The sequence below is a fragment of the Lynx rufus genome, unplaced genomic scaffold (assembly GCF_022079265.1).
Source record: "Lynx rufus isolate CCGP_SWC_20201006 ecotype Redwood Valley unplaced genomic scaffold, mLynRuf1.p SCAF_11, whole genome shotgun sequence".
NCBI lineage: Eukaryota > Metazoa > Chordata > Mammalia > Carnivora > Felidae > Lynx > Lynx rufus.
The window spans coordinates 5,238,713-5,261,430 of record NW_025814825.1 but is presented as its reverse complement, the minus strand read 5'-3'; the positions used below and the strand labels follow the sequence as shown (position 1 = coordinate 5,261,430).

At 36.5% G+C, this 22,718-nt stretch overlaps 1 protein-coding gene across 1 annotated transcript in view; it reads left to right on the top strand.

Moving 5' to 3' along the window:
• The window catches only part of RTKN2 (rhotekin 2), a 72,549-nt gene that overhangs the window by 36,625 nt on the left and 13,206 nt on the right, over positions 1-22,718 (top strand). Inside the window, exons 7-9 of the mRNA XM_047072825.1 lie at positions 3,368-3,462; positions 13,888-13,994; positions 14,914-15,045. Of these exons, the coding sequence (XP_046928781.1) occupies positions 3,368-3,462; positions 13,888-13,994; positions 14,914-15,045 (334 nt within the window). The remainder of the gene's footprint in view (positions 1-3,367; positions 3,463-13,887; positions 13,995-14,913; positions 15,046-22,718) is intronic.

Sequence of the window (22,718 nt, the reverse complement as noted above, 5' to 3'; positions counted from 1 at the left end):
AGCTCTTTTTTTCTTTCACATCCCATGTCCACATTGGGTCAACTTTAAGAATATATCAAGAATATTGCCACTTCTCACCAGCTCACCCGCTACCATCCTATTCCAGGCCTGCATCAGCTCTTTTGACCTCCAATCAGGCTCATTGCAGAAGCTTTCTAGTTGGCATTTCCATTTTCACTGTTGGCCCCTGTGGTGTGTTCTCCACATAGCAGCCAGAGGGATCATTTCAAAATGCAAGTCAGATCATAGCACATGCCTCTGCTCAAAACCTACCATTTGCTTCCCATCTCACTCAGAATAAAATCCAGTGTCCTTCTGACGCCGTACAAAGCACTGTCATGTACAGTGTCTGCCCCCTACTTACCTTTTGGACATCACCTCTCCTCCTTCACTACTCCAGCCACTCTGGGCATGTTTGCCCATCACACCTGGCATCTCTCTCTCTCTCTCATCACGTACCTACTTATTGACAGCTGTTCCTGAAGATAACACACTGCACTAAAATGCTACTGGGGAGTCTATTTCCCTCTATTCTAGGTGGGAGTCATTAAAATGCAGTTCTGTAAACCTTCTATATCAGTGACAAATTATCACATTGAGATAATTCTTAATATATTGGACCCTGATCACCAGACAATTAGGGATTGTTAGTAGGCCATTTGTGCATAGTAATGTTTGCTCTTCCGTTGTAACTGCTCTTCTCAAATGCTTTCCACAGTTTTCTTTAATACTTTCTCAACTTTTTTGGGGGGGAATTCATTGTGTAACACTAGGGAAAAATAAGAGCTAACTATGGAAGGACTAGAAACCCAGGCTAAGTGGGTAATAGCAGAGAATGGCCCACACTGAGTATGAGGCTGGTGCCATTTAGCTCTTGCAACAGTGGAGATTTTTTGGTGCTTAGTGAACGTTTCCAGGAGTTTCCATATGAGTCTGACATCATACCGATTGTATTCAGAATGTACCTTGAAATTGTAGTCCTGCGTCGTTTCGTTAAAAAATTTTTGTTGAGTTTTAGAGACAGAAACATAAATTTTCTTTTATAAACACTGACAAAAGACATTGGATATTGAGAGATATTTCTAGTCTTTGGTGGTTGTATATTAAAAATAAAGATAAATCAAGCCGCCATGCTGTACTTAGTAAAGTATTTCAATTATTTCTCAATAAAACTGGACAAAAAATAGACCAAGAGCTCTTCTCCAAGGGAGTAACGTTCTTGGGGTATGCTTTACACACCTACATATATACATTTTCTCTGTAGTAGAGATTCTATTAAAGATTTAGTAAGAGATGAAGAAGGTTTATGAAACATATCACCTGATACAATAAAAATTCCCATCAGAAGTTTCTCTTCTATGAAGTTTGTGTACATTTCTGTCTGTCTGTCTCATTTTAACATGCTTTCTGATGTTTTGAATGTTGAGGTTTTACTGTTTTGGAAAATAAATAAAATTAAGAGAAGTCTTGAAATAAGATTGCTAGCACAGAAAATATAATTATTGAATAAAAATTCACTTTTTATCACCACAGGTTACCAGGATATGAAATTTAGCATCAGAATTTTTAGATACTTTGGCAAGAGTGCTATTTTAACACAAGTAGTGTAAAGGGAACTATAATGGAAAAAAAATGGAATTGGTAATGAAGTCCTCCATTTTCCCATATGATGGGTGAAAACCCCAAAGCTTTGAAGTTGGTAAACTCCAGGAAGTAAATGCGAATCCAATCCCATCACTCCCTTCTTCTTAACCTTCTCCAGTGACTTCCTGTTCTACTTGGAATCAAATCCGCCCTTCCTCCAAGCCTCACAGCAAAGTCCCAGGGATCTAATCCTTGCCTGTACCTCTGACCTTGGGTCAAGTAGGGTGGTGTTTCCTGCAGGCTCCTTATGCTTCAGCCACACTGCTCTTCTTTCAGCCCTCTCTGTTTGGAATGTTTTCCCACATTCTTAGCCTGGATCCATCATTTTATGAGGTTATAACCATTACCCCTTAGAGAGTCCTTTCCTGCTTCTCCTTCTTAAAAGACCCCTCAGTTTTCTTACCCCTTCGTTTCATAGAAAAAGTTGCATTATAACTTACAAATGCCAATGTCTTATTTATCCCTCTGCTTATTCTTTTTTTCCCCTCCCCCTTGCATCAGAATGTAATACTGAGTCCTGTTTGTCATTAGTGTCCCATCACCTGGCATAGGACTTGGCACATATTAGGTATTCAGTTAATATTTTTGAATGAATGGAGATCTTCCGGAGAAACATTAGTGAGTTGAACCAAATAACTTGAAGGTTTTCATAAGATAAAATAGCGTAAAGAGATAAACATGCCAAGTTGATAATTCATTTATGTTTATAATCTATCATCTATAACATCTAAATATATTTTACATTTTTTATCGTGGTTAAATATATATAGCATAAAATTTACCATTTTAACCATTTTCAAGTGTGTAGTTCGATGACATTAAGTGTGTTCACAATGTTGTACAACCATCCCACCATCTATCTCCAGAACTTTTTATCTTTCCAAACTGAAATTCTACACCCAATAAACAATCACACCCTGATCCCCCCTCCATCCAGCCACTGTCAACTTCCACCTCTACTTTTTGTTTCTATGAATTGGCCTGTTCTATGGGCTTTACATGTGGAATCAAGCAGTATTTGTCCTTTTGTGATTGGCTTATTTCACTTAGCATAATGTCTTTAAGGTTAATCCGTGTTGTAGAATGTGTCAGAATTTCCTTCCCTTTTTAAGGCTGAATAATATTGCATTGAATGTATGTATCACATTTTGTTTATTCTTTCATCCTTTGAATGGACAGTTGGCCTTCTTCTACTATTTGGCTATTGTGAGTAATGCTGCTATTTATACAGGTGTACCTATATCCGTTTGAGTCCCTACTTTTAAGTTCTTTTGGGTATATACCCAGAAGTGTAATTCCTGAATCATATGGTAATTCTATTTCTAATTTTTTGAGGAAACACTGTACCATTTTCCATAGTGGCTACAGCATTTTTACTTTCTCATTAGGAATATACAAAGGTTCCAGTTTGTCTACATTCTACCCAACACTTAACTATTTTCTGTTTTGTTTTGTTATTTTTAATAGAACACATCCTAATGGATGTGAAGTGGAATCTCATTGTGGGTTTTAATTTGCATTTTCCTAATAATTCATGATCTTGAGCATATTTTCATGTTTTTATAGGCCATTTGTATATCTTCTTTGGAGAAATGTCTATTCAAGATCTTTGCCTGGTTTTTAGTCAGGTTGTTTATTTTCTGTTGTTGAACATCTAACTATTTTATGTAGTAGAAAATATACTAAAATACTTAAGGTATGTCTTATTTCTCTCTATTCTTAGGGGTACAAAATATAATTTGCTAGCTCATACTACTCTGACCTTGGAAAGTGCTGAGGATAGCTTCAAGACCCATAATCTGTCCATTAATGGAAATGGTGAGTACAGTCTATATTTTACTTACTATGTATGTTATGTCAATAGATAACATTGTGGCAGTAGTAATTTCTAATTTTAGTATGCCCCTCTGAAGCAGATGTTGGCTTAAATAATGTAGGCATGCATGATTCTGTAGGTTCTTTCTAATATGTCCATCTCCTCCCCCCAAAGAGAAAAAAATGTTATGTTTCCCTCATGCCATTTGCCAGAGATTTGTTTGTGAGGCTACTAGCTCAGTGAGAACAGAAAGGGTTTTGTGTATTCCTAATCCTTGTCTTGGACTTGAAATTGATTACTTCAACACCCTTCTAGTTGGCAATCAAAGACCTATCTTATTTTTATTTTTATTTTTTTATTTTATCTTATTTTTTTAATATGAAATTTATTGTCAAATTGGTTTCCATACAACACCCAGTGCTCATCCCAAAAGGTGCCTTCCTCAATACTCATCACCCACCCTCCTCTCCCTCCCACCCACCTATCTTATTTTTTTTTTTTTCAACGTTTATTTATTTTTTTTGGGACAGAGAGAGACAGAGCATGAATGGGGGAGGGGCAGAGAGAGAGGGAGACACAGAATCGGAAACAGGCTCCAGGCTCTGAGCCATCAGCCCAGAGCCCGATGCGGGGCTCGAACTCACGGACCACGAGATCGTGACCTGGCTGAAGTCGGACGCTTAACCGACTGCGCCACCCAGGCGCCCCCCACCTATCTTATTTTTAAAGTTGAATTTGAGGAAGCCAACCCTTATGTTGGTAGAAACAGGATTGGGGAAGGTAGGACCAAATTAATCTTAACTGTTTTATCTCTGGATAATATTGGTAGTTGTAGTGTGTCCCCCGCCAAAAAATAATAATAATAATACAGCAAGGTGAAAAAAGGACTTAAGAAATTAGGAAGGTTCATAAAATTTAGCATAAGCATTCTCCATTCTCCCAGATTATTTTACCTATGAGGAATCATACAGAGTGGTGATGGTAAAGTAGTTTGGAAATATAACTTGGCCACTTATTCTTGTCCATTTTCTGAAGCAGAATATATAAAATTACGTACTACCCTACTTGTACTTATTGTTGTAAGGATGCGTGGCTCTGTACTGATGAGATAGATGTTTTTACAACAATATTTTTTAAGTTTTGTGCTAAAACTTACGTTAGGGGTGGCTGGGTGGCTCAGTCGGTTGAGTGTCCAACTTCGGCTCAGGTCATGATCTCGCGGCTCGTGAGTTCGAGCCCTGTGTCGGGCTCTGTGCTGACAGCTCAGAGCCTGGAGCCTGCCTCTGCTTCTGTGTCTCCCTCTCTCTCTGCCCTTAACCCACTCGCATTCTGTCTCTGTCTCTCTCAAAAATAAATAAACATTAAAAAAAATTAAAAAAATATATATATAATTTACTAAAACTGATCCAAGAAACCATAAACCTAAAGAACCCTACAACTATTAAAAATCACTAAATAAGTTACATACTGATATAATCATACAATGAAATACTTTAAGCAATAAGATATATACATACTGAATGAACAAAAACCAAGTCACTAAGAAAACATAATGTGATTTTTATCCATATAAAGTTCAAACCAGAAAAAAACTAAATTGTGTTATTTAGAGAAGCACACATAGGTGGTAAAACCAAAAATAAATGCAAGGAAGTGAATACCATAAAAATTGGGCCACATTTACATCTAGAATAATTAAGAAATAATGTTGGCAATGTTCTTTCTGGACATGGGAGTAGTTATGCATAAATTCATCTCATAGTTATTTGTTACATTGTACATTTACATTTTAAGAACTTTTCTCTATTTTTTAGTGTAAGTTTTATTTTAAAATTTTTTTAATATTTATTTTTGAGAGAGAGAGAGACAGAGACAGACAGAGCACGAGTGGGGGAGGGGCAGAGAGAGAGAGGGAGATGCAGAAGCAGAAGCAGGCTCCAGGCTCCGAGCTGTGAGCACAGACCCCGTTGTACGGCTCGAACCCACGAGCGTGAGATCATGACCTGAGCCGAAGTTGGACACTTAATCAGCTGAGCCACCCAGGTGCCCCAGTAAGTTATATTTTTATACATATGTGTGTATTCTAAAATTTCGGGTTCATAAGCATTAACTTCTTCACAATAGCTTTATTGAATTTCTCCAGTACCTGTAGTGATGTTTCTCCTTTCCAACTGATAGTGGCTTTTTGTATGTTCTCTTTTTATTATCATTCTTGCAGTAGGTTTGTCAGTTTTTTTTATTCAGTAGTCTGTTCTATATATTCTAATTATTTGTTAGAAATAACTGTTGTAGTCTATGTATTACTATGAGAGGTCTGATAAAATCTGTGATTGTGGATTTTTCTAGTTCTCATAGCCATGTCTATTTTTGTTTTATAATATTTGAGCCTTTACTGTTTGATACACACAATTTTTAAATTGTGCACTTTCTTCTACTCTTTTAGCCTCAAACTGTTCTTATTTTTATATTGTAGATATGCCTCTTCAAGCAGGATTATATACTGGATTTTAATTTTTATCCAGTTTGACAATCTTTGTGTTTTTTAATGGAGCAGTCATTTTGCATTTGATACCAAATAGTTTATAACCCATATTATATGATATTAAATATTTATGTTTAAATCTGCCATCATATCCTGTGTTTGCTGCTGGTCTTATATATTTCATGATCGTTTTTCTGTTGTTTCTTGCCTTTTTAAGAATTGATAGTTTCATCATTTCAGTTTTTCCTTGTTCCAACTTAAGTTGTAATTCTTTTTCTCATCTTTTAGAAATTACTTCTGGAAATGCCATTAATCATATATGTTAAAGTCTAAAATTAAAAGATAGTTTTACAGGGTGCCTGGGTGGCTCAGTCGATTATGTGTCCAACTGTTGATTTTGGCTCAGGTCATGATCTCACAGTTCACAGGATCAAGCCCTACATCTCTCTCTCTGTCTCTGTCTCTGTCTCTGCCTCTATCTCTCAAAATAAATAAATAAACTTAAAAAAAGAGATAGTTTTACCTTTTTTTAGGCAATGCAAGGACTTTAGAACAGAAACTCCATTTCTCTGACCTGTGTGCTATTATTATATATTATAATTCTATTTGATTTTTAATTTCACAAGATGTTTTATACATTTTATATTTATTTAAGTTTACCTAAAGTTTCTGTGCACCACTTGTATCTAATACAGTCCTTATGCTTGAAGTATAATCCTTAAGAATTTCTTTTAGTATGTTCCACTGATATCATACACCTTTGTTCTTGTGTTTGAAGATAACTGTTTTTTGCTTCATTCTTGGAAGATATTTTTATAGGATACAGAATTTTGGTAGTTCCCATTTTTTTCTTTTTGAATATTACAGATATAATTCTATCTTCTGGCTTTTTTTACCAGCTACTGAAAATCATGTCAGTGTGTCACTTCTGTGACAGTAGCTTTCTTTTCCCTTTAGCTTTGGTTTTCTGAAGTTTCATTATGATAAAGTACATAATTTAATTTTATTTATGATGCTTTTGGAACTCTAACTTCTTTAAATTATTGATTGGTGTCTTTCATTAGTTCTGGACAAAATCTCAATTTTCCATTCAGAGAGCCTCTGCTCCTCCATTCTCTTTCTTTTCCCCCAGCATGCCTGTTAAACCCGTGTCAGTTGTCCTCACTTTATCCTCTCTGTGTGTTACCCTTTATGATGTGTTTCCTGCATGCATTCTCAATGTTATTTCTTAGGTTTTTGGTGAAAGAGCATGCATTGCTGTTTTATAGCCTGTGACTAATAATTCAGATGTATAACGTCTTTCTGGGTATATTTCTATTGTTTTTTCCTACAGGTCGTGATGTCTCAATTCCTTGCATATTGGGTTATCTTCATATAGTTGTCATTAAAATCGAAAGTTTATGTACAGGAATAAATTGATGCAGGCACCTGGAGGGACTATCATTAGGGGCCCACTTTATTCAAAGATCATGTCTGAGTTTTTCCGGACTCCTTGTATCCCCATCTCTAGGCACTGAGAGTCCTAGGCAGCAAGGCTGGTTTATTTCTGGTTCACTGCCTACCCTGTCGGTGGTTCCTCTGGGATGTCAGCCTAGCATGGGGAGGATCTCCCATTAACCTAGTTACATAGTTCAGGCCCTAGACTTTGATTTCTGTTCTGCTTCCTCATCTTGCAGGATCATTAAATCATAACCTCAGCCTTGCTGGGATTGGCAAATGCTCTCAGGACAAACACAGCATCTGTGCTCACTTAACTCACTGGTTCTCATCAAATTTGTACTGGTAATTTCTTATGGTCTTGTTACCTTTTTGTCGCTCTTGGAAGAAATTTTAAATATATTTGATACAGCATTTTCAATAGTTGTCAGTGGGAAGATTGATCTGCACAATCTACCCTTCTTGCCCAAGATTTGAAGTCCGCAATATTATTAGCATTATCAATTTTATCACAAAATCTAGCAGATGAAGTTTATTGTCATTTCATTTGTGTCAGTTCTTTGATTATCAATATTGCCATCATATGTTGAGTGTCTATTGTGTATCAGACACTGTTCTATGAAATATTATTCAGCCTTAAAGAAGAAGGAAATTCTGCAATATGTGACAGCATGAACGCCCCTTGACAACATCACACTAACTGGAATAGCCAGTCGCAGAAGGACAGACCCTGCGTGGTTCCACTCACATGAGGTATCTACAATAGGCAAATTCAAAGAAGCACAAGAGTAGAATGGCAGTTACCAGGGGAAAGAAGGAGTTGCTAATTAACAGGTATAAAATTTCAGCTATGCAAGATGAATAGGTTCTAGAGACCCACTGTATGATGTAGAGCCTATTGTTAGCAATACTGTATTGTGCATTTAAAAATCTATTAAGAGGCGGGGTGCCTGGCTTAGTTGGTTGAGTGTCTGACTCTTGATTTTGGCTCAGGTCATGATCTCACAGTTTGTGAGTTCGAGTGCCACGTTGGACTCTGTGCTGACAGTGCAGAGCCTGCTTGGGATTCTCTCTGCCTCTCCCTCTGCCCGTCCCCCCCATCCCCACCCCCCCCCCCCCGCTCTTGGGCACACACGCTCTCTCTCTCTAAATAAATAAATAAACTTAAAAAAAAATCTCTTAAGAGGATAAATCTTCTGTTAGGTGTTTTTACCACAATAAAATGTAAATAAATAAATAAGTAAACAAACAACCAAAGAAACAAACAAACACTTTTAAGCAATTTTCATTCCTAGTGTCTGTGGGATGTGTCTATAAAGAAGCATTACCATGAAGTGATTAATGGTGTGGACTGTGGCACCAATCAGCCTTGGACTCATATTCTAGTTCTAGCACTGGCTAGTTCTGTGACCTTCACAAGTTCTTCATTTTATTGTCATTTACATTTTACAGATGGGTAAATTGCAGCCTAGAGAACATAACATGCTAGGTCATGTAGCTAGGAAGTGGGTGAGCCAGACTTTAAATAATCCAGGACAGGCTGTACTCTCTCTGCTATGCTTTCTGGTCAGGGAAGATGACTATTAAAGCACCTAAAGACTCAAAATACCATCCATGTGTGAATAATGGAATTGATGATGAAAGGCCCCATTCTTTCAACCAAATCATCCGAAAAGTTGAGGAAAAGAATACAATTCATAAAGGAAGCATTAATTTTAGCAGTGATTCCTCAGTTGTCTTCAGTGTTCTGTAAGATATTACTAGACTCTTGTTCAATAAAATACTCATGGGTAGATCAGCATGGGCACTGTGTGGTATGGCTCTTTTTTAGAGAAATGCAATACAGACTCACACACTGTGAGAAGTCTGAGACTGTGCTTAAACCAGTAACACCCAAAACTGTGGGCACTGGAGTTTGTGGACTCCACAGAAGAAAGTTAAAGAAACAATAACCCATATGCCTAACTCTTCGTAGGAGGTATATTCCTAGAATGTGTATGAATTAAAATCTTGTAAATCAATCCTATTTGGAAAAAGAAGAAATATTCTAATTTAAAGGAAACAGAATTTTATACCGAAAAAAAGCCACCCTCAAATTTATTCATTAATATAAATCTATGTTAATACATTGGGTTTTCCTGAATAAAGTTATGTCAGTGTCTGTAAAATCAAGAGGAAATAACTATATTTTCTAAAATTTATAACTCAGTTTTATTATTCTTGATAATTGAAAGGAAAAGCTAAAATGGTATCTTCATCATCAAGAAATTTTTATTCTTTTTATGAAACAATGAAACCACATTGTGAAGATTGACTCACAGGGAACTAAGATGTTATCTGGATTCTTTCCCTTGCCTGTGTTGTGTTTTTGTTGTTGCTGTCATTTTTAAACACCATTTTGTTCTCCATTTGAAAATATAAATGAATTAGATAAAATCTTTAAGTAGTGAAAAGTTAAATTGCTTTTTCACTTCCTGTTTCATTTCATTTTGTCCTAATGTCGCCCTTGGTTAGAAAAGAAGAATTAAGCATTTGGATTAGATAATTTGTGCAGGGATGGAGGCAGCACTGAAAATGGAAAGGGCGTGGTCTGGGGAGTGAGACTGCCCTAGATATGAAATAACAGGAAGCTGCTATGTGACAGACACAATGATAGATGCCATTTCCACATTATTTGATTTTCACAACAGCCCTCCTTCTGAAGATGGGTAGTATTTTTAAACATGAAGACTTGGTCCTCAGCTGGGTTAAGTGACTAGATGGATGCCATGTTTCCTGTCAGAAGTAGAGAGAAGAAGCTGTGACTCTGCACTTCATCCACGGTGGTCCTCAGCTGTGAAGAGACCCTGGTCAGAAGGGATAGGTGATTGCAGAGTATATGGCAAGGGGTCTGCAGAAAAAGGAATTCTACATCCAATATTGCTTTCCAAGGACCATAATCAGGAGGAAATTATTTTTCTCTGCATGCTATGAAATCTAAACTTCTTTTACTGGAGAAGCACATTTGTTACGAGTGGTAGTTTCCAGGATACATTAGTGATTGAACAAACTTTATGAACTCGTATGAAAAGCTAATCATCATTTATGGTTCTATTTTTTTAACAAAGTGTATCCTAACTTAAAAATAACTAGCCTACAGATATTTAGAACATAAGCCATCCATAAATCTAGGATTGCTACATAAAGAAATTTGCTTTCAAAGTTTAAATTCATAAATCACAAAGTTGATTTCAGATGTTTTACTCAGATGCCTGCTTTTATCGAATTTTTATTTCATTTCCTGCCTATTTTAGAAAAGGAGTTTCTCCTGTATCTATTTATTTATGCCTGTGTTTTGGAATCATTGCCTGTGTTCTATTTATGCATTTATTTTTCCGAGGTCAAACCCTTTATTTCTGAAAGGTAGCAGCTTTACCAAGATATTAGTAAAAAAGATCTGAATAGTCCCAGACAATTTGTTGTGCTCTATTCTTAATAATGAGCAGGCAGGTTGTTAAAAACTTTTTTGTTTTCCTTTGTGTACTTTATTCAGGCACATCTTTTTCATGTAACTGATGTACCAAACCTTGGCATGGCATCTATATATAATTGTACTTTTACCAAAAAATGTTTTATTTTCCGGAGTTATTTTCCAGAGTTTCCAGATTATTGACTTTGGGGTCAAAAATCGTAACAACCAATGGCTAGCAATTTTAGAGGCACAACCAACAGCGATGCACTGAAAACTTTGAAAATCAGTTTTGTGTGGTCCATTGTGGGCAAAGGGCCACATATTGGGAATCAATTACACAATGCTTTCTTTCCATACAGATGTGAAGGCTGTATGTCTATCTACACACTACATTAAGGGAATATCTTAATGTTTTTTGAAAGAACTTTTTTAAACAATTGCAAACTTACAGAAAAGTTACAAGTTAAATGTCAAGATCTTTTTCCCAAAAGAATTTATGAGAGCAAGTTTACGTCATTCTCCACTGCCTGCAAATATGTTATTATATATTTCCTACTAATAGGACATCGGTTACATCACTACCACTATTCCAAGTCAGTAAATGAATATTAATACATTACTACCATTTAATCATCAAACTGTATTAAATAAAGTATTGCTCCTTGTCCCAATAATGTCTTTTATGACAGAAGGATCCAGTGCAGAATCCTTCATTGCATTTAATTATCATGCTTCTTTTAGTTTCTTTCAAACCGGACCATTTCTTCTGTCTTTTCTTGGCATTCATAACATTGACATTTAAAAAAAAAAATTATGTGATGTTTATTTATTTATTTTGAGAGAGATAAAAAGAGCAGAGGAGGGGCAGAGAAAGAGAGAGAGAGAGTCCCAAGCAGGCTCCATGCTGTCAGTGCAGAGCCTGACATGGGGCTTGAACCCATGAACCACAACATCAGGACTTGAGCCGAAATCAAGAGTCAGATGCTTAGCCAACTGAGCCCCCAGGCAGCCCAATAACCTTGATATTTTTAAACATCATAGTCAGTTACTTTGCAGAAGGTCCCTAAATTTAGGGTTGTCTGATGTTTTCTTGGGATAAGACTTAGGATATGCATCTTTGGCAGGAATATCACAGAAATGATCCTGAGTTCTTATTGAGTTCTGTCAAGTGGCATGTAATTTTGATTCATCTTAATACTGATAATTTTTACTTTGATCACTTGATTAGTGTGGTGTCCGCCCAGCTTCTCTACTGTAAAGTTACTCTTTTGTTTCCCCTTTGAAAGAACTTTTAATATGTATTTTGTGTGGAAGAGGGCGGTGGCTTGAAACTATGTAAGTGTATGTCTTACTGGTCTTTCAATTTATTCATTTGTTTATATCAATATGGACTCATGTTTTCCTGTTTTATTCAGTGCATCATAATCTGTTAATATCATTGCTTATTTTAAGGTTCAAGTTGTCTCCAATCTGGCCAGTGGGAACACATTCAAGAAGGGTTCTGTTGTCTTTTTGACAGTGTTCTCATCATGAGTACTTCCTTGCTTTATGGCATAACAAGGTATTTCAGGCTCATCCTGTACTTTCCTTGCCCCAGTCATGGAATCGGTCATTTCTCCAAGGAATGCTGGTTCTTTGTAATGGAAATAATATTTAGAAGACATGAGCTGGGCTCTAGATATATTAGAGTGGTACTGTTAGAGTGTGGCTTTCCACGGGCGCTCTCAGTGGACACAGCTGCACACATGCTTACGTGTTTTGTCCTGTATTTCCTAATCTCTGTATGTTGGAAATCATGAGTCCATACCAGTGCATCCAGTTCTAATCTAACAGCACAGAGTTCATTCTACACATTTGTAACTCCTTTTTCTGACAGAAAGAAACCCGTCTTTTGTACCTTTAATGCATTTTCTTCTTTGATCAGCCTTCCTGAAAGCAACCATTCTTTTATCTCCCTTGAATAGATACTCTCTTCTCCTTGTTGGAGCTCTGACTCCTCATTCTAGGCTGCTCCTTGCCCCATGTAGACTCTCCTTACCTTGCTGAGGCTCACACAGGCCTGGCCACCCCAGGCTTAAAGTTCCCCTGCCTGGCTGCCCTCTCCCTTACCTCAAGTGGACACCCTCCTCAGCTGGCCTGTGCTCTGACACCCCACGCCCACTGCCTCTGTTCTCAGATGTCCCCCTCACTGGGCTCTGACACACTTTTCTGGGTCACTGAATGTGACCTTGCTGCTCTCAGACTCCGACTGCCATGGCTGAGTCACCTGCCAAATATGCACACTCTCCTTACTCTTTGGATTCTGACACCTCACACTGGGCAGCCACACCATGTAGACATCACTCTGCTTGGGCCTTGACTCCCCACACCAGGCCACCCCCTGAGGAGAAATCCCCCATGGGCTGTGTCCCACGTGGTCCATCTTCCTCAGCCCATTCAGGCTCTGACACCTGGTGCTTGACAGCTTGACAGCTTGACAGCTCTCCTACTCACCATCCCCATCCTTCCTGGCTCCAGCACCTGGCATAGGTGCCCGTGGGGGTGGGCTCTACCTAGTGACTTACAACTGAATTGTGCAGTAAGGGAAGGGAAAGAAGAAGGGCCAAGAGGCTTATACAAGCATTATCTTGAAATCGTCCTCTGAAATGTTATGTTCAGATCACTTTGTTAGATATTACAATGAAAATCAGAACACGAAGTAGAATTTGACATGTAAAAATCATTTTATTAGAATGTTTTTTATTTTAAATGAGTTTACTTATATGCCCTGAACTACCTTCATTGGTTAAATACTTTAAGATCAAACCAGAGATCAAGAGACTAAAAGCTCCACGTCTGTTTTGGGTAAAAGCATTATCAGTTTAACATCATCCTGTCCTATTTTCTCATATTTGATTTTTTCGTTAACAATGGCATTGCTGTTTGAGTATGATGAGCCTCTACGTATGTTCTTATACACAGCAAAGAAAATTGCAAAATAGAAAAAAAATGAAAATGTATAATGACCTTAAATACACATGTTTGTAACTTGCTTTTTTTTCTATCTTGTTTAACTAGAGGAGTCTTCATTTTGGCTTCCCTTATACGGCAACATGTGCTGCCGCCTAGTTGCCCAGCCAGCGTGCGTGGCTAAGGATGCATTTGCAGGATTTCTACATCAGCAGGTTGGAGGACTTTGAATATCCTACAATTATAGCTACAGTCTAGATCTTAACGTACTGGCAGTTTGGTCTTCTGATAATGAAAAGTATTATTTTTAAAGTGTTCCTTTAAATGGCCATTTTCCCAATGTTAGGCATAGAATGGGGGTGAGAAGGTGGGAAGGGGAGGGGTCTAATGCAGGCTTGATGGCTAAGGAGCCACTTCCAGGTCCCTCTGCTTCATAATGGCTGTAGCAGGACAATCAGCAGCAGGGACCCCTCGTGGAAGCAGATTAGGGCTGTTCCCCACCCTTCAGAGAAGGCCTTCCTGGCAGACAGCTTTTGGCACACTTAAGGCCTCTGGGCTTCCAAAGTTGCTTCTGTGGCACCTACTCCTGATTTATTTATAACCACAGTTATTTACATGCAGTAAATAATTAATTACGGGCTTCAGTGAATCAATACCTTTTTAAAAAAGATTCCATTAAGAGGAAAGAAAATTTGCATTCTTACAGGGTAGTCAACATTTTCCAGTATTCTGAGAACAGTAAGGGAAAATTATATTTTGAGTATTGAGTTATTTTTATAATTTTTTTGAGTTATTAGATGGATTGCTGTGGAATTTGAAGCACTAATTTTTAATAGACTAGCTTTTCTAAAACTGCATTGATTTATGATCCTATATGTGTAAAAGTTATGTGGTAATCATTACCTCCATTTGCTTAATGCTTTTGAGAATTCCAAACCTTTCTTCTGTGATATTAACTTACTCTTTCATTTTGGACTATTGACTTATTGTACATTAAATTAATGGGTAACTCTATCACATTAAAAAAATTTTTTTTAAACTAACATAACTTTGGTAGTTTAAGTATTTTGTTGAATTTAATGTTAAGATGATAAATAATGATTAAGGTTGATGGCTTCTTGAATTTTTTTTCAGCAAATGGTAGAAAGCCTGATTAGTTGGAGAAGGTTGTACTGTGTTTTAAGAGGGGGTAAACTCTATTGTTTTTATACACCAGAAGAAATTGAAGCCAAAGTGGAGCCAACTTTGGTAGTGTCCATTAACAAGGTAAATAAAACGCTGTTTTGAAAATAAAGACATAACATTTTATAGTTTGTTCTTTTCCATGCAATTCACATTATTGCCACCTTATGAAGAAAAGGGAAGGACTGCTGAAAATAGGTTAGTTCACAAAGATAAATTAATCTTCTCTTTTTCTTCTATTACAGTGCTTATCCAGTAAAGGAAATACTGTATATTTCCTAAGAAAACATAGTAATTGGAAATCTATACCAGTAAATAGATTTTAAAGCAGAGAATGTAACTCCACATTAACAGGATATTTAAATTTTTCATGAATTTATTTAAGAGATAATATAAACATAAACTGATAGCTCATGTTACAGTGATGCTTTTTCTAGAAAGTTAGTATTCAAATGAACCCATAAAAAGATATTCCCGGGTGTACTGCCTGATTTCTTAGGGGATTGATGGGCAGTTGTCCAACCTTCTGTCAGAAAAGGAAAGCCTGATTCTCTCTCTCCCCCTCCCCCCCGCCCTCTCTCTCTCTCTCTCTCTCTCTCTCTCTCTCTCTCTCTCACACACACACACACACACACACACACACACACACACACACACACACTCTCTTATCGCAGGATCTTAAATTTATCTTCATCTGTTACCTAAATCTAGTGTTTATTAGAGGGTTCCTCCCCTTTTGGCATTCCTACTCTAGGGCACTTCTTGGCATTTCTAGAGCAGAGTATCATGTTTTCTGTCCATAGACTATACTTACTTGTTTCTAGTTGTTTTACTTTGCTTGTTTTTGCTTTTGGAGTGGTTGAATTGAAGTATCTGTTAACTGTACATGTTCTGCTTGACTTGAAATTATCTTTTGAAAAAACATAAAGTTGTATGTCTTGAAAAACATGTGGATACTGTTTTACTAATCTATAAAGACTTGAGTTAATTTCTATGATCATTTCCAATAATGACATTTAGTCCATTTCTATCCTGCTTTTAGAAATTATACTGCTTTTTCTTAAAGGAACTTCTTCAGTGAGACCTTTTACATTAAGGTTCACTTAATTGATCTGTGTTGTGTTTTAGAAAGATTAGTGTTGCTCTTAAATAATATACCTCAATATTAAAACATGGTGAATTTATTTTAGTTTAGATAATTAGGTTGGTTTGTGAAAAGTATATATTTTTTAAAAAATTTTTTTTTTCCAACGTTTATTTATTTTTAAGACAGAGAGAGACAGAGCATGAACGGGGAGGGGCAGAGAGAGAGGGAGACACAGAATCGGAAGCAGGCTCCAGGCTCTGAGCCATCAGCCCAGAGCCTGACGCGGGGCTCGAACTCACGGACCGCGAGATCGTGACCTGGCTGAAGTCGGACGCTTAACCGACTGCGCTACCCAGGCACCCCGAAAAGTATATTTTTTATTGGAAAATTGATATATTTTTTCATTACTTGCCAATGTTTTGTTTCGTCTTGTCTTGTTTATGCAGTGTCCACTTTTGCCTGGTCTTTTGAAAATTGCAGATGTGCAGAAAAGTTGAAAGAATAGAATAACAAACACCTATATACTTTTCAACCTAGAGTCTTTGGCTGTTGTTAATATGTTGCCATATTTGCTTTCTCTTCACATAGTTTGAGGATTTTTTCAGAACCATTTGAAAGTAAGTAGCCCACAGCATAACATTTCATCCCTGGAATATTTCAGTATGTTTCAGCTAAAAACAAGGACATTTCCTTCATGACCATATTATTTACCACAGTCATGAAATTTACTGTTGATAAAATATTATCTAATATATAGAGAGCAAATTGTCCCTAAAATGTTCTAATTTTTCTTTATTGTTTGATTAAGACCCCCATCAAGGATCACAAACTGCAGCTGGTCACCAGGTCTTTTGATTGTTTCCTTTTTACCTAAATTGGACCCATCACTCATTGCCTCTTTTTTCTTTTTTTGTCTTTTACTGTATTGACATTTTGTAAAAATCCAGGCTAGTCCCTAAATCTGTTTTTGACTAATTGTTTCACTAGATTCGAGTAAATATTTTTGGCAAGAGTTCTGCATAGATGATTTTATCTAACCTGGTTTTCACTAGGTAGCTAGGTAGTGAAAAATGGAATTCTACCGATTTTTTTCTTACATGTTGTGCAATGAAATATGGATAGTCAGACAACAAATTAAAATGTAATCTAGACAGATGATATTTTAAATTCATTTATTTTATTTGAAAACAGTCTTCAAGGTATTCATTTTACCTTATCAGTCCTTTATGGTAGACAGAGCAGGTAAGTCAGCCCTGTTTTATAGGTATGTTATTTCTGTTTTACAAGTGAAGAAACAGACTCACAGATCAGATAGAACTTGTCTAGCTAGTAAGTAAAATTATATGGCTCACTGTTTTTCTGTTTCCTTACAGACATACTGCTAGACTAGATTTGGAAGGCAAAATTAGACTTTTTCCCATCTCTGTACCCACTCTGAATAAGTTATGAGAGTAAAAACAGCTCTGAAGTGACGTTTTGAGTCTGAGGCCACAGTTACTACCTACCTATAGGCAATGGCTTAGACACGTATTGAATCTTTACCATTTAAATTTAAGAGGCAGTTATAATGGAACCCCTTTGTTACTGTAACCAGTGTATTTTCTTGTCTGATGACAAGGGTGTAATTCCAAAAAAGCAGTTAACAGTGTTTACATGGTCTGGCTGAATTAATCTTTTTTCAATTGACTCATTTTTCCGTGTAGTAATAAAAGCTGGTGGCCTGGTGACTGATAGGATTCTGTAGTCAATCAGCTCCATTATTAAGATGACTAAAATCACCATACTTAGAAATCCCAGTGGTGGTTCCACAATTGACCATTACAAATTCACAGGAAAATGATTAATCTAGTAATTTGTATAACCTCAGCCTTAGACTTGGGGCAGTATGGGCTGTATTTGACCCTGACGACCGATGACATAAATTGTCATTGCACATGACTTTTGTCTAAAGTACAAAAGAGAATTTTAAGATTAAACCATGAGGTAAGGGTTAGGTCAAGAAGATTAATATAATTTAGTTGCTGATCTCAAAGATTAAACTGATAACACAGTCTTCCATTCTCTAGCTTTTTGACATTGCTGTCTTAATTTTCTCCAGGACTGATTCCTGCCCTTTCTCTGTAGCAGCTTTTCTCTTTGCAGTTCCTACTTCTACCTCAGGCTTCTTTTGAACCCTTCCATTTACCTGAAAACTTCACTTTTAACAGTAAATGCCCTGGTCTTCTTGTTTAAATATGACTATCTCGGTCAAGAAATGTATTTGTTACTTCTGTAAACCTGGCTGTTATGTAATTACATCTCCTATTAGGGTAATTTTTACTTATTTTTTTCTCAACTTAGAAAATTATTCAAATTTATAGAAAAGTTGTAACAATACTATAGTTACTTTCATACCACCTAGCTTTAACAGTTACCATTGTTGTCATCTTTGCTTTATCTCTTTTTTTCTTTTGGGGGGGAGTTTAAATGTTTTTTAAAATTTTTTTTAGTGTTTATTTATTTTTGAGAAAGAGAGAGAGAGAAAGAGAGAGTGTGTGTGAGCAAGCAAGGGGCAGAGAGAGAGGGAGACACAGAATGGAAGCAGCATCCAGGTTCTGAGCTGTCAGCACAGAGCCCTACGTGGGGCTCAAACTCACAAACTGCGAGATGCTGACCTAAGCCCAAGTCAGAGGCCTAATTGACTGAGCCACCCAGGTGCCCCAAAACAAAAGTATTAAAAAAATTTTTTTTAATGTTTATCCATTTTTGAGAGAGATAGAGAGAGAGAGAGAGAGAGAGAGGAGGAGGGCCAGAGAGAGAGGGAGACACCGAATCGGAGGCAGGCTCCAGGCTCTGAGCTCTCAGCACAGAGCCCAATGCAGGGCTCAAACCACGAACCATGAGAACATGACCTGAGCCAAAATCAGACACTTAACTGACTGAACCACCCAGGCGCCCCATAAACTCTTTGTATTTAGTTTTAATTTGCTTTATGATGGTATAGTTGACATAAAATAAAATTCACCAATTATAAATGTACAATTTGATAATTTTGACAAATAATATACAGTTGTGTAATCATTACTACAATCAGTATTGGATTATAGGTTTTTTAAAGCTTTCTTGTGACAACATATAAGTTCTACTCTCTCAGTAAATTTTAAGAATACAGTAGTGTTATCAGCTATAGTCACCCTCAGATCTTATTTATGTTACAGCTATAAGTCTGTAAAGTCTCTTATCTATATTTTTTGCTGACCATTTGAACATAAGTCTCCAACATTGATACTTTATCCCTGAATACTTCAACATGCAACTCTTAAAAATAGGAGCCTCTAAAAAAAAGTGTGTTGTGTAGATGAAATTACAATACCATCATCACAGCTAGCCAAACTGACAATAATTCTCTTATAACTTCTAATATCCAGTCCATATTCAAATTTCCCCATTTTCCCTAAAGTGTCCTTTTAGCTTTTACTTTCAATCTAGGAACATTCAAGGATTGTGCATTCTTCTCAACTGTAAATTAGGTCTAGAGGTTTGCTTAGATTCATTCTAAACATTATTTACAAGAATATTTCATGCATAATGACAAATACTTTACAGGGCATTCTGTTCAGAGGTACATGATGCTGGGTTGTCTCATTTTGGCAATGCCACATTTAATGACTTGGTTAAGGTGGTGACCACTAACTCTCTCCTGCATAACGGTAAGCCATCCTCTTTACTATTAGCAAGTAATCAGTGAGGTGATAGTTTGGCACTGTTTGTATATCTTTGTTGTCCAGTAGTCTTTCACATAATGGTTTTAGCGACCGGATTGCCCTTGTCTGAATTGGTTATCACACTGGAGATTGCATATGTTGTTCTCACAATACCGTTCATTCTACATGTATTAGCTGGCATTCTTTATAAAGAAGGACTTTTTCTCATCAAGTAACAATGAATTCCAGTCTCTCCTGAAATGGCAGGATAAAAGCTTACTGTTTTAATTACCAATTTTCAGAGTAAGGAGTTGGTATTTTGGTCTTGTATTGATATTGGCAGTATGTATTGGAGCAGCATTACTCCCTCCAGAAGAAGCAAATGAATGTTGTGTCTATTGTGTTCCCCCCCAGATTAATGGTAAACTCATAGATTTTTATTTATTCAGTGCTTTAAATTACTTGATCTTAAAATATAAGGTAGGTATTTTAATTGTTTGACTTTGGAAATTTCTATGGGATACATGCTAAACAGGATCTTTGATAAATGCCAACTTGGTATTTTCTGATATGTAGAGCAGGTAAGCACCAAATAAACCTTTTTTTAAAAAATTTTTTGCTTTTAATGTTTATTTTTTATTTTGGAGACAGAGAGACAGAGCATGAGCAGGGGGAGGGCCAGAGAGAGAGGGAGACACAGAATCTGAAGCAGGCTCCAGGCTCTGAGCTGTCAGCACAGAGCCCGACGTCGGACTCAAACCCATAAACATGTGATCATGACCTGAGCTGAAGTCAGACGCTTAACTGACTGGGTCCCCCAGGTGCCCCCAAATAAAACTTTTAAGAATGGTTTTGTTTCAGTTTTTAGTATATTTTCAATTCTGGGTCTCTAACATCTTTTTATGCTTAATACTGTTAAATATTAAGTACAAATCAGAGTTCTTTTCTCTTTGCTGTCTTTCTTATCTCATGATTTAGAAAATAATAATTTTGCTTAATGCTACTATAAAAATTATGTGAAATCATAAATTTTGCAGTTGCTAAGGTGTATAAACAATAATTCTGTTATTTTGATCACAGGATCTGTTCTCTAACTGTAATTTTTTCTAAATGGCATTTCCTGTAAAGCTAAGTCAGTTTATTAATTTTCATAGGGAGCCATCTGTGGAAATAGTCACATTAAGGCAAGAAAAGCCTGAGCTATTCCCCTCCTGTTTTCAATCCAAATTTGAAAGGATGGTTTACTTCAAAGTGATTGCTTCAACTTCAAAAAACTTCACTATTAATGTTGTTGAGCAAGACATTCCCAATAAGGGATACTTAACAGAGCCATTGAATCTTCTATATATTGTAGAAAACATTTTATTAGCCAGTTTTATCCATTGCCAGTGGGGTGAGTAGTGGAATGGAAAAGTGGTGTGGGTCTTTGAGATCAAAAGTTTTTTCTTGATTTAGATACTGTACATCATTTCAATAATGAATAATAAAATTTGTACTAACCAAATCAATATTACTACTTGGTCTGATAGATCTTTGTTAAATTATCTTGAAATTGCTTTAACCATTATGTTTGTCATGGACCCTAACAAGCAAAATTATTATGAAGCACATGGGATTTTTTTTCTGATTATGTTAGTCCTTTAATGTCTCAATCCTATCAACTATTTAGATTGTCGTTTATTAAATACAGCAAAAATAGTTACTTAAACCTTTTCCTTTAGGAGTTTACATCTGATTTCATTGACATAAATTGAAAATAATTATATCACACTAATACTAATCCTTCCTACTGCTTGGTTTGATTTATGGTTATGGTTTATGTATTTCCAACATTCCTTGCCAAATATTGTGAAAGTATGCTTTCTTTGTTACTAGAGTGTGTATGAGGTCTAAAGCTTGTTTTTCGTCAGCAACATTTTGTCTTCATTCCTGATTAACAAGACTTTAGACCAAACACCTTTCAAAGAACTCATTTATTCTTAACAACATGTTCATGAGGAAGCTGTGAGTGAAATAATATTATCTCAGCATTGTAGGTAGGAAAGCAGGCACTTAGTTCTTTGTACTTGTAGCTTATTTTTAATTTGGGGAGGGGACATTTAAAGATAATCTTTAAAGAGAATGATAGAAATAAACCTGTCTGTAGCCTTGTACATTGTCCATCATAAAATTATTTTGAAGCAAATCCTGGAGGCTATATGATTTTACTTATAATTATTACAATTATCATACTTAACGAAAATTTATAGTCATATATATAGTCAATATATCATCAAAAATTCAGTGTTCAAATTTTCCAGCCTTGTAATTTTTTAAATAGCTTTTGAATCAGGATTTTAAAATAATTGTTATATATTGCATTTAATTGATTTGATCTCTTAAATCTGTAACTCTGTTGGAGTTGTCTCTTGGTCTCATGCACACACACTCTCTCTCTCTCTCACACACACACACACAATTTATTGAAGAAATTGAGTCGTTTATCCACAGAGTTTTCCATACTCTGAATTTTGCTGATTGCATCTTTGAGTTGTCTTTTTTTCTCCTATTTTTGGATCAGATTTTTGTTTGTTGGTTGATTGGTTAGCAACAATATATCTTAGGAAATATTGTGTACTTTTATTGGGAGACATTTAATTGCCTGGGTCTTCTTTTTTTTTTTTTTTTTTTAAATTTTTTTTTTTTTCAACGTTTATGTATTTTTGGGACAGAGAGAGACACAGCATGAACGGGGGAGGGGCAGAGAGAGAGGGAGGCACAGAATCGGAAACAGGCTCCAGGCTCTGAGCCATCAGCCCAGAGCCTGATGCGGGGCTCGAACTCACGGACCGTGAGATCGTGACCTGGCTGATGTCGGATGCTTAACCGACTGCGCCACCCAGGCGCCCCAATTGCCTGGGTCTTCTAATAATGTTAACATCCATAGGTGAGTATTGATCGCATCCTTTATTTCATTAGGGATTGAAAATTGGTGGTATTTTAACATT